Source organism: Silurus aristotelis (assembly GCF_946808225.1).
Source record: "Silurus aristotelis genome assembly, chromosome: 16".
NCBI lineage: Eukaryota > Metazoa > Chordata > Actinopteri > Siluriformes > Siluridae > Silurus > Silurus aristotelis.
In genome coordinates this window covers 13029672-13048090 of record NC_139589.1, presented here as the reverse complement: position 1 = coordinate 13048090, position 18419 = coordinate 13029672, and the positions used below count along the sequence as shown (strand labels likewise).

The 18419-nt window shown below is 30.9% G+C and overlaps 1 protein-coding gene across 2 annotated transcripts; it reads left to right on the top strand.

Moving 5' to 3' along the window:
* Positions 1-5756: 5756 nt before the first annotated feature.
* c6.2 (complement component 6, duplicate 2) lies at positions 5757-17982 on the top strand. Of its 2 annotated transcripts, none has more exons than XM_083565063.1 (18): positions 5757-5990; positions 7382-7540; positions 7622-7778; positions 7875-8019; positions 8472-8619; positions 8773-8911; positions 9065-9256; positions 10201-10441; positions 10529-10651; positions 11368-11534; positions 12010-12235; positions 12759-12927; positions 13013-13130; positions 13678-13810; positions 14037-14231; positions 15887-15974; positions 16782-17014; positions 17601-17982. In XM_083565063.1, the coding sequence occupies exons 2-18, from the start codon at positions 7395-7397 to the stop codon at positions 17771-17773; spliced, it is 2793 nt and encodes a 930-aa protein (XP_083421189.1). In that variant the 5' UTR covers positions 5757-5990; positions 7382-7394; the 3' UTR covers positions 17774-17982. The 2 variants fall into 2 exon arrangements, with proteins under 2 accessions (XP_083421189.1, XP_083421190.1); XM_083565064.1 differs by having other exon boundaries at positions 5763-5972.
* Positions 17983-18419: the final 437 nt, after the last annotated feature.

The following is an 18419-nucleotide window of genomic DNA, read 5'->3' as shown; positions in this document are numbered from 1 at the left end:
AGAACTGAAAGTAGAAGTTTCTGGAATTTTCAGGCCATAGATAAAGTGCCTCACTAAGTTTCCTCACTTTTCCCAAATGTAATACATAGACCAAGATTGCAACTGCAATACTAATGCATTTTACATAAAATGTAGGCTTCGAGCTGTTAATTTAGCATCATGCAAACTAGACACCTAAACCATCATAAGCTCAAATTAAGAAAGAATGTGAAAAAAATGAAACATTGGTGGCAGTTGTGTATGGAAAATTCTTCCAGACTGCAGTAAAGCAGTGACCTTCTGAAAGTGACATTTAATTTGAGGACTGATCATTTCTGAGCTTTTGTTTGTACTGCTGGAGTACGACAACTGGCAACTCACAATAACAAATACAGTTTATTATGCCATTTGGGGTTTCCAAATGCTTTAGCATCATACTACGTTAAAGAGACTTTTGACCTGTCATATGTACTTTACAACAATTAAATACCAAATGATGCAGCACCCCTGGAGCACAGAAAAGAAAGAGCCTTGCTCGTGGACACAAGAGTGGCAGCTTGGTTATATTGTGGCTTGAGCCCATGACTTTCTAATCAGTAACCCACAACCATTGAGCTACCACTTGCTAAGGAGTGTAGCCTTAAGTTTGAGTTATGTGAGTTAAGTTGAGTTAAGTGTTAAAAGGGATTTGTAGGTAAATACAGTAAGTATATAATTTGTAACAAAGTTTTTTTTTACTTTATAGCAAAAAGTATGTGGGCACCTAATAATCACAACCATATCTGGTTAGTCAACAAACTGTTGCTACAAACTCAATACCCACAATTGTCTAGAATGTGAAAAAGTGAGTAAAATGCAGAAAGTGAAAACACTTTTTTTGTGATGAACTGGAACACTGATGGCACACCGGGTCTTCTGGAGAGTGAAGACTAAATCAGCTACTATACTATACTATACTATACTATACTATACTATACTATACTATACTATACTATACAATACAATACTATACTATACTATACTATACTATACTATACTATACTATACTATACTATACAATACTATACTATACAATACTATACTATACTATACTATAATATATGATACTATACTATACTATACTATACTATACTATACTATACAATACTATACTATACTATACAATACTATACAATACTATACTATACAATACTATACTATACAATACTATACTATACTATACTATAATATATGATACTATACAATACTATACTATACAATACTATACTATACTATACTATACTATACAATACTATACGATACTATACAATACTATACTATACTATACTATACTATACTAAACTATACAATACTATACTAAACTATACAATACTATACTATACTATACTATACAATACAATACAATACAATACTATACTATACAATACTATACTATACTATACTATACTATACTATACTATACTATACTAAACTATACAATACTATACTAAACTATACAATACTATACTATACTATACTATACAATACTATACTATACTATACTATACTATACTATACTATACTATACTATACTAAACTATACAATACTATACAATACTATACTATACAATACTATACTATACAATACTATACTATACTATACTATACTATAATATATGATACTATACAATACTATACTATACTATACTATACTATACTATACAATACTATACTATACTATACTATACTATACTATACTATACTATGCGATACTATACAATACTATACTATACAATACTATACTAAACTATACAATACTATACTATACTATACTATACTATACTATACTATACTAAACTATACAATACTATACTAAACTATACAATACTATACTATACTATACTATACAATACTATGCTATACTATACTATACTATACTATACAATACTATACTATACTATACTATACAATACTATACTAAACTATACAATACTATACTAAACTATACAATACTATACTATACTATACTATACTATACTATACTATACTATACAATACTATACTAAACTATACAATACTATACTAAACTATACAATACTATACTATAATATACTATACTATACTATACTATACAATACTATACTATACTATACTATACTATACTATACTATACTATACTATACTATACGATACTATACAATACTATACTATACTACACAATACTATACTATACTATACTATACAATACTATACAATACTATACTATACAATACTATACTATACTATACTATACTATACTATACTATACTATACTATACTATACTATACGATACTATACAATACTATACTATACAATACTATACTATACTATACAATACTATACAATACTATACTATCCAATACTATACTATACAATACTATACTATACTATACTATACTATAATATATGATACTATACAATACTATACTATACTATACTATACTATACTATACTATACTATACTATACAATACTATACTATACTATACTATACTATACTATACTATACTATACTATACTATACTAAACTATACAATACTATACTAAACTATACAATACTATACTATACTATACTATACAATACAATACAATACTATACTATACTATACAATACTATACTATACTATACTATACTATACTATACTATACTATACTATACTAAACTATACAATACTATACTAAACTATACAATACTATACTATACTATACTATACAATACTATACTATTCTATACTATACTATACTATACTATACTATACTATACTATACAATACTATACTATACAATACTATACTATACTATACTATACTATAATATATGATACTATACAATACTATACTATACTATACTATACTATACTATACTATACAATACTATACTATACTATACTATACTATACTATACTATACTATACTATGCGATACTATACAATACTATACTATACTATACAATACTATACTAAACTATACAATACTATACTATACTATACTATACTATACTATACTAAACTATACAATACTATACTAAACTATACAATACTATACTATACTATACAATACTATGCTATACTATACTATACTATACTATACAATACTATACTATACTATACTATACAATACTATACTAAACTATACAATACTATACTAAACTATACAATACTATACTATACTATACTATACTATACTATACTATACTATACAATACTATACTAAACTATACAATACTATACTAAACTATACAATACTATACTATAATATACTATACTATACTATACTATACAATACTATACTATACTATACTATACTATACTATACGATACTATACAATACTATACTATACTATACAATACTATACTATACTATACTATACAATACTATACAATACTATACTATACAATACTATACTATACTATACTATACTATACTATACTATACTATACTATACGATACTATACAATACTATACTATACAATACTATACTATACTATACAATACTATACAATACTATACTATCCAATACTATACTATACAATACTATACTATACTATACTATACTATAATATATGATACTATACAATACTATACTATACTATACTATACTATACTATACAATACTATACTATACTATACTATACTATACTATACTATACTATACTATACTATACTATGCGATACTATACAATACTATACTATACAATACTATACTAAACTATACAATACTATACTAAACTATACAATACTATACTATACTATACTATACTATACTATACAATACTATACTATACTATACTATACTATACAATACTATACTAAACTATACAATACTATACTAAACTATACTATACTATACAATACTATACTAAACTATACAATACTATACTAAACTATACAATACTATACTATACTATACTATACTAAACTATACAATACAATACTAAACTATACAATACTATACTATACTATAGTTTACTATACTATACAATACTATACTATACTATACTATACAATACTATACAATACTATACTACACAATAATATACTATACAATACTATACTATACTATACTATAATATATGATACTATACAATACTATACTATACTATACTATACTATACTATACTATACTATACTATACTATACGATACAATACTATACTATACTATACTATACTATACTATACTATACAATACTATACAATACTATACTATACAATACTATACTATACTATACTATACTATACTATACTATACTATACTATACTATACTTTATGATACTATACTATACTATACAATACTATACTATACTATACAATACTATACTATACGATACTATACGATATGATACTATACTATACTATACTATACTATACTATACTATACTATACTATACTATACTATACTATACAATACTATACTATACTATACCATACTATACAATACTATACTATACTATACTATACTATACTATACTATACTATACTATACTATACTATACGATACGATACTATACTATACTATACAATACAATACAATACTATACTATACTATACAATACTATACTATACTATACTATACTATACTATACTATACTATACTATACTATACTATACAATACTATACTATACGATACGATACGATACTATACTATACTATACTATACTATACTATACTATACTATACAATACTATACTATACTATACTATACTATACTATACTATACTATACTACACAGCTACTATACCAGGGGTCAACAACCTTTTTCTACTTCTTAATGTGAAGGGCTGATCTATGTGGAAAAAAGAATTGTCCCAAACTTAATAACTGGTTGTACTACCAATGGTGGCAACAAGTGCAATCAAGTGTTTGGCATTTCGCATTTTGTCAACTGGCATTTAGTCTTTTACATTGCTGTGGAGGAAATTTGGACCACTCTTCTTTGCAGAATGGTTTGAATTCATTAGAGGGTTTTCAAGCAAGAACATCCTTTTTAATAACATGCCACAGCAGCTCTATTGGATTTAAGTCTGGACACCTACTAGGCCTCTCCAAAACCTTAATTTTATTTTTTTTTTGAGCCATACAGAGGTGGACTTGCTGGTGTGTTTTAAATCATTTTCTGCTGCAAAAACCAAGTGTGATGGAACTTGAGGTCATGAACTGATGGCCAAATATTCTCCTTCAGGATTTTCTTGTGGAGTTCAGAATGTGTTCCATCAATTATGACAAGTTGTCCAGGTCCTGAAGCAGCAAAGCAGCTCCAGATCATCATATTAACACCATCTATCATGTTATTTTATTATTATTATTATTTTTTTTTATAAAATGCTGTGTTAGTTTTATACCAGATGTAACAGGACACACCTTCCAAAAATAATTTTTTTTTTGTCTCATCAGTTCATAGAATATTTGCCCAAAAGTCTTGAAGATATGAAATATTTAACTGTGACAAATAAGCAGACAAAAAAATCAGGAAGGGGGCAAATACTTTTTTCACTGCAGTGTATAAACTTTATTACCTAATTAGCTCCATTGGAAAAAACAAAAACAAAAAACTTGAGATGGTAAAAATGTTTTGTTCATAAATTATGATCGATAAATTACTTCATGGTGGAGTGTTTCAACCTCTCTGCACGTCCCCCTCTCTCATTTTAACAACGGATGTCCAAGAGGGTCAGAGGTCAGAGGTTGTGCAGAGTAGAACCAGGAGGAGAGCTTCCAGCTGCTGGATTTACGGTAAATTGAGGGCTGGCCTGTTGGATAAGGGGCCGGGGGATGAGGGGGAGAAAGTTGAAAAGGAAGGACACATAGACAGGGTAATAATTCACTCTGGATTCTTGCGTCAATGGTCATTTCTTTAAGTCTAACCTTTGCAGTGGGACATCTTGTGAAAAGGACCAGTGAAAGCAATGAACTGTGAATAAACATTATTTGAAACAGCTTAGGGCATTGAACACAAAGCTAATCTGGACATATTAAGTGAGTCTACAGTATTTGGTAAGTCACTGATTATTTATTATCATTCTGTTAACATTTTAAAAAGCATATCTAATTCATGTTTCTTTACTTCTCCTCTAAATCATATTGTTGTACTTCTCTAAGGCATATGTTTCCATTTAGCTCAAAAGTGTGAACTTCTCCTTTGTATATTTCTGTTCTTCTCTTGTCAATCACACTGTTCTTCTTCTCGAGTGCATACATTTTACTTTTCAATGCATGTTTTGTGCTTCGTTTCTTGCTTCTACAATGCTTACTATAATATAATGGTATTTAAAAAGTATATATGGGTGTAAATGGTTAAGTGTCCACAAACCATATACTACATTTCAGAAATACAAATTAGCTTTAGGACTTGGTGGTGGAGGTCACTGAAGGAAACTGAAGTCATCTTCAACTTGCTCTACCAAATTCTGAATGTCAGAGATTTTCTAGTCAATTTATTCAAATTAAATTGGCTTAAAGAAATCACAAGTCCCCTTGTCTCAAAAGTTGCAAGTACAGGGCACACAAATAAAGCAAAATATTGAAGCTATTGGACAAGGACCTAAAACAATTTTCTATTTTAAGGTACAATAATTTCTTCTTCCCTTGTTATAATATATACACAAGAGGAGACCTGAGATTTTCCATTTAAGATACTGACCAACCAAATTATTAAGAACTCCATTACAATATTGGGTTAAACTACATTCTTAGATGCATTTATATATTTACCATGGTTGTAAATAGTTCTTATTTGTGTTGTATCTTATTTGAGTGCTTTCTATCCTTCCTGTCAGCTCAGACCCATCCGAACACTTTTTTTTTACCTTATCTAGGAAATAAAAATGCAATTGCACTCACCTCCCAATTATGAACTGTGAACTAGTGCTGTAGCTGTAAACAATTGTCAGAACTAGAATTCAAACATTATGCTGATAATTAGCACATAATTAGCACAATAGTATTGTTGTATAATTTATATAAACGCACGCACACACACACACACACACACACACACACACACACACACACACACACACACACACACACACACACACACACACACACACACATTAAATTGCATATTTTGCACAGCTGTACTTTTTTTTACGTTATACAATCTCAATTTCACTTAAATTCATATATTTTTATACTTGTAACAATATTTCTATTTTGTATTGTTGATTTAATTTCTATTATTTATTATTCTCCTTTTTATTTCATTTTATTTTATTAAATATTCAGTTTTTTTTTTTTTTTGCAAAATTTTTTTATTCTGCAGTTATTTTAATCGCATTTTAAGTAATACAGCGTTGTGTAAAACTTCTATGTTGAAACTTCATGTACTAGGCATATGCCACTGAAAAAATCTCTACTGTATTTAACCCAAATCTGCCCTCCTTTAGAATTTGTGCTTTAATGGGTCACATCAGGTTCCTCCTCACATTCCTTTTAATCCTGGCCTCAGTCACAGCCATTTTTGGCTGTCACTGTGATCATTATTCATGGACTTCGTGGTCCATTTGCACTAAGACTTGTGAGCAGGGGACTCAGGAACGTACCAGGTATGCTCGATTCAACGTATCATTTTTAACTTGAGTTGTATCATCCCAGTTTTCTTGAAAATTGTATTGACTATTTGACAGAAATGTCCAGTATGATGATTACTGGAACAAGCACAACTGTGCAAGGCTGTGTCAAACACATGAGCGCCGGACATGTAACGTGGATCCATGTCCTATAAACTGCGAACTGACTAGTTTTGGACCCTGGTCAGAGTGTTCACCCTGTGCCAAAAAAATTGTGGGTAAAAATCAATTTAAACTCTCTTTTGTTCTCTCTCTCTTTTTCCCTTTATTTTACCTCATTTCTTCATGTCTTGATGTTGTTTTTCAATAGTTTAGAACCAGGTATGTCCAGAGGCCTGCCCAGTTTGGAGGACAGGACTGCAATGAACCTTTGATGGAGGAACTACCTTGTCATCCTTCTAAAGAATGCGCAATTGAAAAACTCAACTGCAAGGACAAATTCACTTGTGATAACGGTACTTGACCATGTTCCCACTGCAGCTTCTAATTCAGATTTTCATGCACAACAGCCTCAATGGTTTACAATAAATTATGCAAAAACAAATTCAGTGAGAATCATTTCTGTGGACAGAAAATAAAGAACTTGTGAGCTTTGCTGACATGTTTGAAACACAGTGTGGTCTTCCGCTGTTAGAACCCTGGAGAAGTTTTGTGTTTTCCCTGTTTCCACCTCATATAATTTGACCAATCAGCAAAGTTCAAGTTATTTTAGAGTTGTGTTGGAGCAGGAAAAACACACACACACACACACACACACACACACACACACACACACACACACACACACACACACACACACACACACACACACACACACACACACACACACACACAAAGACACACACAGTTTAATTTCACTGAAGATCCATACTACAGAAAATAATTATTTTCAATAAACTTTCAACAGGCAGATGTATAAAAGCTAACCTTGAGTGTAACGGCCAGAATGACTGCCTGGACAACTCTGATGAGAAGAATTGTGGAAAAATTAATTATGTGTGTCCTGAACAAAGAAATTTTTACATAATTCCTGGAGTGGATCTAATTGGAAATGGGTAAGAATAATCTGGACAACAGATCTCATGATTTAAACATCATAGAATTGTCAAGCAAGTTAGAGTGTGAGATGTGAGATGAATTCATTATGGAAACTTTACTGATTTACAAAATTATTCATGTAAAAGCTGATTTATTTTGTTGGACTCCAGGTTTGATGTTATTGCAGAGAAGAAGAGAGCTGCTGTCCTAGACAACTCCTTCTTAGGGGATGAATGTGTCTTAAACCGCAGCAGAGAAAACAGAAAAATCTACCGCATCCCAGCCAACATTGAGATCTATAACATACAAGTGAGTTTATTTCTTATCTTTAACTGTGCTTGTCTCTACCCATTTGTATTTATTTATTTATTTATTTATTTATTTATTTATTTATTTATTTATTTATTTATTTATTTGACAGTTGTGTTGACTTTTATTTCTCCCTTAATTTTGATCTATCAGGTGGAACAACTTGAGGACATTAAGGAGAGCCCACCCGCGCAAGCAAATGAGATCACCTTGTCTAGTCAGAAATCATATACTGGAGATATTCTAATGGACTCAGGCTGGGGAGTACCCATCTTGCTCGGCTCCTTCCAAAAATCACATGAGGGAAATTCCTTCAAAGAAGAACTGAAGGCATTTCAAAAAAAGGTAAAGAAAGTTAGGTAATATGTTACAGTAAGAGTTTCAAAATTATAATCTACAATGCTGCAATGCTGCTTAAACCACTGTTTATTAAGGCTTAGTTACTAATACATTAAACATAAACCATTTTCTTTTCATAAATTATACCTAATTATATCCAAGGTAAATAGGTGTCACACTGCTCATTATCATGATTACTAATATTCTTACAAGTATTTTTGTATCGACACTTTAGTAAAATGTTTTTATTCACTTATTCGAATGAGGGTTTAATTGAACTATTCATTAAATAATCACTTTATCCTGGTTAGGGTGCCACTGGATCTAGAGCATGTCCCACCTGTTCATCACAATTATTTGATAGACTTCAAAATTACATAATCTTGACACCTCAATGCCCATTCTCTTCCAAAGACTTTTATCAGTCTGTGGTCAAAACACACACATAATGAATCTACAGTTTACTCTTGAATTTGTTTGCCTAAAGTTGCATTTCTTTCTTGTGACTGTTTAGGTGTTTCTGTGAATGCGTTAATAGTAATAGTAATAGTATTAGTAATAATAATAGTAATAATAATAAAAAAAAAAATAAATAAATAAATATATATATATATAATAATAATAATAATAATAATTATTATTATTATTAATATTATTATTATTATTATTATTATTATTATTATTATTATTATTATTATTATTATTACTACTACTACTCTACGAATGTATTCCATTCATTAATTAATCCCTGATTAGGATAATTTGTTTGATGATGAATAAATAAAATGCTAACAAAATACAACAATATTAAAAGAAGTTATAAAAAGTAATTATGCCAGAGTGATATTGAGAAATGATAGGAAACCTGAAAAATAAAAAGTAAATAAAAAAACATTTTATTGACATTCAAATATATTCTTATAAGAAAATGTTTCTAATCTGTGTTGCAGGACTCTGCGTACATCCATATTCATCAGGTTATTGCCACGGCCACTTTTAAAACAAAATCAACTGACCTATACCTTTCGTACCCATTTCTGACCTTCCTCAACAACCTGCCTCTGGAATACAACTATGCCCTTTACAGGCAGATCTTCGAGATTTATGGAACCCACTACTTAAGTTCTGGTACAATAGGAGGGCAGTATGATCTGCTTTTCCAATATGATCGTGAACAGCTCAAATCTGAAGGTATTTAACACAATGGCATAGCTGAGATATAATAAATAACCAAATGTTCTTTCTTGCAGTGTCACTTTTATTGTTTATTATTTTCAGGTTTTAGCATGGCGCAGTCCTCTAAGAACATCAAAGATGAATTTTCAGTCTTCCTCCTCCTTTATTTTACAAGTTCACATAGTCAAACTCATGGAAAAACCACCGAAACTATAAAATATGAAGGTATTGTCGGTTTTGCCTCTTACCTAATGTATCCATTAGTACTAGGATGCTTGCACCCTAAAGATCTTCACAAGCTATAATCTATGTATCTAAACTCTAAGTGAATAGGCTCCACATGGATATCTACGATCAGCAACCACAGAATATTTATCTGTTCCAGAAGCAAAATACATGAGAAGCAGTGACACTGCAATTAGTAAATTAGTAAATAATCCAAACTGTAAAAAATCCTTCACTCTAGACATTTTGTAACAGAATTTGTAAATTAGTCCTTCTCAAATGTTAACATTTAATTAGCAATTATTTACTTGTAATTATATTTTATATATTTCATTTTTCCCCCTGAGCTATAACCCCCCAGATTTTCCTACATTACCACTTTATCTTTACCTATTAATTTAATGATAAATTAAATTTTTGTTCTTACATATTTCATCCTTTTCTTTTTTCTTTTTTCTTTTTTTTTAGCACTTGCTTATTTTAGCTCTATTGTTGTTATTTATAATAATTATTTCATATTGAAAATCTTCACAATTATGCAAAAACTAGCAGTCACAGTTCAGGTATAACTAATTAAAATTTAAAATGAAACACTTGATTACATTTGGAATAAAGGACATTCGTTTTTTTTTTTTTTTTTTTTTAAGGTAGACTTCAAATTTTTTCTTTTGCTATACATTTGCATATGTAAAGCATCATATTGATATTTTCCTCAGGATCATTTATGCAGAAATCTGAGAAATCCATATCATCAGTGAGGGGAGGAAGATCAGAGTATGCTGCAGCTCTGACTTGGGAAAAGGAAGGATCTCGACCAGACAGCACGACTTACAAGGATTGGATTGCATCTACCATAGACAACCCCGATCTCATAGATTATGAGGTTTGTTTTAACTTTATTATTCAAACTTACACACAGATCCAGCTCCTTCTACCTGGGTGGAGTCAAACAAAACATCCAGGGGGTGTTGATTTGCCTTTAGCGTTCAGCATTGTTGCAGTACTTGATCAGGTCCAGCTCCATCCCTACCATCCCTAAACTTTTGGTTCTGCTGCAAAAACTGTCTATTCTCAGCCACTTTTTTAATTTCTGTTTTTTATTTTATGTATATGCAGTTTAAAAGTACAGCAACTCAAATGAAGTCATATTAAATTCAGATTTAAAAATAGATAAAATATAACCATAGTTTATTTCTAGGCAATCAAATCATGGAACTGTGCAGAACCCTGAAGCCTCTAATAATTAACATATTCACACTGAACACACACGCATCCTGCTTTTGAATAAAAAACATACAAAAAATGTTAGTCAGTCTATCATGTCAGATTTATACTTTCTACTATACATTTTTACCCAGCTGAAGCCCATGCTGGATCTTGTGCGTGGCATTCCCTGTGCTGTGACTAAGAGGCGGCACATGCGGAGGGCTATGGCTGAGTATATGCAATCCTTCGATTCATGTAAATGTGCCCCATGTCCCAATAATGGTCGTCCCACATTGTCAGGAACAGAGTGTGTGTGTATATGCCAGACTGGAACCTTCGGCGACAACTGCGTTAAACAAGCTAAGGACTACAACTCAGGTTTTATTTTTTTATTTTTTTATTAAGCACTTAAAATAACTGACTTAGGGATGCGGTGATTATATCATCATTAATATAGAATGAAGTCAAAGAGGTCGATTAATCAATATACCTTTGCTGTAGAAGATGTAATAATGCATCACATTTTCTAACTTGATTAATAAAAATATTAGTTTATGATGTGTTTATGACATGGTTATGCCAGTGTTAGGTTGCAGAGTGTAAAGGGTGCTGACACCATTTTCTGTCTACTAAAGATTTTACAGCTGCAAATAAGCAAATTGAATGTGTGTGTATATATATATATAATAAATTTAAAGTACTGTAAACTATTTTTTACAATGTGCTTAAAAAGGGCTACTTAAGGGTCTTCTAAAGGTGCAGTGGTTCTAGTAAGAAATCCTCTGTTCTACATAAAATCTCCACTAAAGAAACAAACAGAAGAATGATTTACAATATTAGATTATATAATGGTACAGATGAGTTCTTTTAAATGCATGTGTGCTATTTTCTTCATGTGTAGTGGCAGTTGATGGTTACTGGACCTGCTGGAGCTCTTGGAGTGTTTGTGATGGGAGCTTAACAAGGAGCCGCACCCGTTCCTGTAGCAACCCTACTCCCCAAAATGGAGGTAAACCCTGCCCGGGCCTAGCTCGTCAGCAGGAAGAGTGCAAAATCTCTATCTTCCAAGAGTAAGTGTACACAGCAACTTGAGGAAATATGTAGCTGTGATTCTCTAAAGCACTTCCTATATCCTTATTTATTTATTTCTTATAGGAAGGATGTGTGCATCAATGATGATGACTTTACGTATGAAGGAGACTCTGAGAGTGTTCTGCCACCGGGAGCGACTGGTTGTGCCAAACCCAGACCTCCTGCCAACAGTCATCTAAGAGTTAGCTCTCTCTCTCTCTCTCTCTCTCTCTCTCTCTCTCTCTCTCTCTCACTCTCACTCTCTCTAGCTCTCTCACACAAACACACACACACACACTCACACACATACACACACACACACACACACACACACACACACACACACACACACACACACACACACACACACACACAATGTTTAGATTCACAAAGAACAGATAAAAAAATAAAAATGTTCCTCAAAGGTTCTGTGAATTATTACAGAATGAAAACAGAAAATAGTTTTCTAACTTGATTAAGTTGATTTTGAGGTGTATGTAAAATTTGTTATTAAGCTTCACTGCATTTTGGATGTAAGATTCATTGCTGTTCTGTGTTGTTGGTAAAAAAGGACTAACTAAAATGTTTTGAAAAAGTGTACTCATTATTGACAAATGTTTGTGACCAGTATATCTCACAATCCTTTCTTTTCTTTTCTTTTCTTTTCTTTTCTTTTCTTTTCTTTTCTTTTCTTTTCTTTTCTTTTCTTTTCTTTTCTTTTCTTTTCTTTTCCTTTTTTTTTATTTTAGTTTAACAAGCGTGTATATGATTATGGAGATCCTGAGGAGTTTGTGTGTTTCACTGGTTATGAGCTGAAAGGTTTCCAGATCATTCGGTGTCGGCAGGATGGAAAATGGGAGAAGGCAAAGGGCAGCTGCATCAGTACGTCTATAATCTCTTAGTTATCAGCAAATGGTAAAAATTATATGAACAAGCATGATATGTTTGACATCCAAGTTTGGCTGCTTATGTTTTGTTCTAAGGCTATGGGTAAATGCTAACAAATTATGTAAAAAAATAAAGTACTCTGTATGATTTTATAAGAAAGTACTTAGTCACTTTTGATAATTTTCCTTTAAGATCTAGATTCTGAATTCACTTTTTTCAGAGAGGGTATGCTCCAGACCTAATCTGCCAAATGATGTGAAGATAAGCCCCATCAAAGAAGAGTACAGTATTGGTTCCAGTTTCTCTCTAAGCTGCTCAGGCAGAGCCATGAGCCTATCAGGACCACGCTACTACACCTGCACTGAGGCACTTACCTGGGACCCGTCCATTCCTACTAACATACACTGCAAAAGTGGTAATAATAAAATCTACATCCTTGAACAATTCTTAACAGACTGTGTTTAAATAGTGATGGTTCATTATTTCATTCATCTCTTTAAGTTTATTAATCAGTCAAAAGTAAAACAAATAAATAAAAAATGCTAATTCTTTCCTAGTAACTTAACTAAAATACTAGTATATTAGAGTACATTTTTAGAGTACATACAAAGTATATTTTTAGAGTACATTTTTTTATTTAGTTTCGCACGGCCTGAAGATTATCTTAATATAATAAGCATGCAAACTATTTTTATGAACACATTATTCCCAAACAATTAAACTATTTCCCTAAGTATCATAAAAGCTAGTTTACACTTTTCTGTAGAGTTGTTATTGAATATTGAATATTAAATAAGTCACTTTACAGATAATCATGATAGACCATGATCGAGTAAACCAGGTTTACTCGTGCCAATCCATGGTTAAAAATTCTTAACATTTTCTAGAGAAATAAATAATTATCGAATGTATATATAACAAATTCAGATAACTAATTTAAACTAAATGAATGTTTTTAAATAGGGCACAGTGGTCAAAAATATTGTACAATTCTAAGTTGCTAACATTGGCTACTCTGGGGTAATTAGTTCCACAAATACTGTAGCATGTATCTAACAGCTTATAGAAAATGCAACAAAAATTAAGACTATAAAATGAGATCACTTTCAATTTGTTGGAAAAAAACGACATCTTTGAAACCGAATCTTTCATGCGTATGCTTCATCAAGGCATAGATGATATAGCTAGATGGAAATCGTGCTCGAATGCGCATGCATAATAGAGGGATTTTGAATTTTTTTTATTTTACCAACAATTAAACATTAGACAAAAGTTATAGAACAGAAAACTCAACAATTTGGTTAAAATCAGGTAAAGGTACTGATATTTTTATAGTAAAATGCACTATTCCATTATACAGTAAACTGAAGACACGACATGAAAATAAAAATGCTGGAAGCATGAAAAAGTTTGTTATAAGAAAACTGTATAATGGTAACCCAACTGTATCTTTTCCAGCAATTTCAGAATATAGTCTAAGTAACACAACACTACACCACAACACATGACACCACATCATGGGGCTCTTTAGGAATACTGTAGTTAATTATGGCATAACCTCTAAGCCACATTTGAAAAATAATCCTACTATTGCAGGCTTCTACACAGGTCATTTAATGCTTCTCCCAAAAAGCAAACTAAACATAATGTAAGGTAGAAACTTTACATATGTAAACTTGTCATTTATTTTACTTCAATTTATTTCATTTATTTCCCTTGTCTAACCTGAGATTTCAGCAGGATATCTCAAGAATGAATTGTTCAATAAGATTTTAGTGATAATTATTATTGTAAACCACAACCAACTGATTAGATCCATAAAATGATCCAAACAAGGTCAAGGACACAATGATGACAAATGTCTAAAAAGCTTCCTTTCTCTTCTTATACATAGTACACATGTTTTAACATCAACAAACTTTTTTGTTTGTTTTGATTTGACTTTTTTTTTTTTTTTTTTCATTAAAAAGTTTTATATGGTTAAAGCATATCCTGCAGGGGAAACCTATTTATAGGTGTGTGCTGCTTTTACAATTTCTAAAAATAATAGACATTATTATTTTACCATAGATGAGGTCTTTAAACAAGACAGCAGCTGTCCCTTGGGACAACACCGCATGGGTTCCACATGTGTCTGCATTCCTCGAGAAGACTGCAGGTGAGTGCTTATTTATAACACACATATAGGTTATTATTATAAATAAAATAATAAAAAATATAAATATAGCTTATTTATAACCCACATATAACAAACGTTTTAGTGATTTGTTATTTGTAAAAGACACATTTACTTTGTAAAATGTTAAATATATTTGTATAAATGTTTTTATAAATGATATAGTAATATTATATAAATACATTTATATAAATTAGATTAAGTGAAGGCCACATTTTTCACAAAGCATTGTAGGTTATATTTCAAACCTTTAGTGTAAATGTCAAAGACTTAAAATAAAATAGATTAATATGTTGATGAGAGAAATTCTAATTAAATACTGCATGCTGACTAATATACTAATATATGAATTCTATTCAATAAATTTGATTTATTTTCTTGCATATTTCTTGCAGTACTGACACAAGTTCCAGTTTAACACAAATGTTAATAATAATTAGCTTTTTAGAGTAATTTCTAATACTTCTTTGTTTCTACAGTAGCAGTTCATTCACATGGACATGACGCACTGAAAAAAGGAGTGAAATTTATACATATAACGCGTATAGAGGATTTTGTATTTTTTGATTTCTTAGACAAAAGAATGAAAAATGAAGGGTGATGATTATACATAACTAGAAATATAAAAATTTTTAAAGCAATGTGACAATATATTCCTAAAAATAAATTAAAAAGAGTTCATGTTCATGTTCGCGCATGTTTAGATTTGATCATACTGTAAAGCAATTTTTTTAAGTGTGTGCCTTAACATTATCAGTGTGTTTTGGAAAATCCATTAATCTCTTGTAGGAAGTATAAGGACGATGTTTGTGCTTTGGACGTGACAAAAGGCAGTGCCGCAATGATGTCCATCTGCTCCTTTCACGCCAACCGTTGCCATGGAGACAAGCTGCAATTCATTAACGATGGCCCATGTAAAGGGAGCGTGAACTGGGCCGTGTTCAGGGCCAGCCTTTCTCAGAAGAGCTCGGTGCAGGAACCATGTGGATTAGACACCTGTTACGAGTGGGAGATCTGCACAGGTACATCTGCTCTCATGCCAAACACACTTCTGCATGCATGGGTTCTTATTTCTCTACAATAATTAACTGAACAAATGACATCAGAGTGACCTGTTGAACACTAGGTCTATGTTAATTGAATGCTGAGGCTTTTCAGTGCGGCAAATCAAATCCTTTCTTTTAAGTTGTGCAACTAGATTAATATCTTCCTTCAACATTTTTGTAACAATCTTTGTATTTTTTTTGGTAAATATGATCAAAGGACTAGCTAAAATACTATCACAGATAAAGTATTAGCTAATATACTAGTTCAGCAAATAGTTTAGTGAATATTGTAATATAACTAATGAGAACTTGCTAATGTTCAAGCAAAGCCTATTAGGTAGCTAATAAAGCAATATAGCTACTGGAGTAGCTAATGCAATAGCATAGCAAATTGACTAGCTAATACTGTACAGTGTACACTAACATAGAAATTAGAGCAGCTAAAATAGTACCATACATCACTGAGTAACTAATGCCTTGGCTAATTCCTAATTGTGACACCCATTATACTCTCTCTTGTATTTTTATACAGCTGTATATGTTTCTTTGTGTTTATTCACAGCTTTGGATATCTGTCACTGCAAAATTCCCAGGGACTGTTTAACGACTGAGGGAAAAGCCTACTGTGTGAATATCCTAAAGCCTTTTAGGCAGCAGACCATGAATCTGTGCAAGTTGGCTACCATGAAGTGCAGTGGGATACAATTGGAAATTCATCATGAAGGTGAATGTTAAAGTCTACTGTAAATTTTGATTTATATTCAATATTTACACAGAGAAAAGCTTAATCTGTGACATTTAAAGTCTATATTTGTACCCAAACTTGGATTTATAACTGATCATCAACCAAAGAGCTTACATTTTATATACATTTCACTTTGGTTCACTGAGTATTAAATGTTTATGTGGAACACTATTGTGAATAAAATCATTTTCAAGTGTAATGTGTGTCTTGTCCTTTGAGCCAAATGTTTATAATGTTGTAAATCATAATTATAATGTTTAGCAAGTAATGGGACAAAGATTTTTTTGTTTTTGTGTATTTTGTCTCCTGACCTACATTTGTAACCTGTCATGATGAAAGACTGTGTCTGATTATATTCTCTATGTAAAAAAATATATATTTTTTAAAATAAATATAGACATGAGAATAAAGATAATTTTTATGTGCCAATTACATTAACCAGTGGGATCTTTTGCGCAGGCTCACATAAACACAAGTAAGCTTAATGTAATATGGACATATTTTCTTATTACAAATTATAATTAATAATTGGTTAAATGATGAGTAATTGATTTGAAATCAATTCTGAAGAAATACAGAACACTGTATTCAGTCCCGAAATACAAAACAATTTGTATTTGCAGCCATTTAAGCAAC

Coding starts and splice junctions, on each gene's coding strand:
- c6.2 (XM_083565063.1), top strand. CDS start 7,395: ATGGGTCACATCAGGTTCCTCCTCACATTCCTTTTAATCCTGGCCTCA. Junction 7,779..7,874: donor CACCCTGTGCCAAAAAAATT/GTGGGTAAAAAT, acceptor GTTTTTCAATAG/TTTAGAACCAGGTATGTCCA. Junction 12,928..13,012: donor AAAATCTCTATCTTCCAAGA/GTAAGTGTACAC, acceptor TATTTCTTATAG/GAAGGATGTGTGCATCAATG.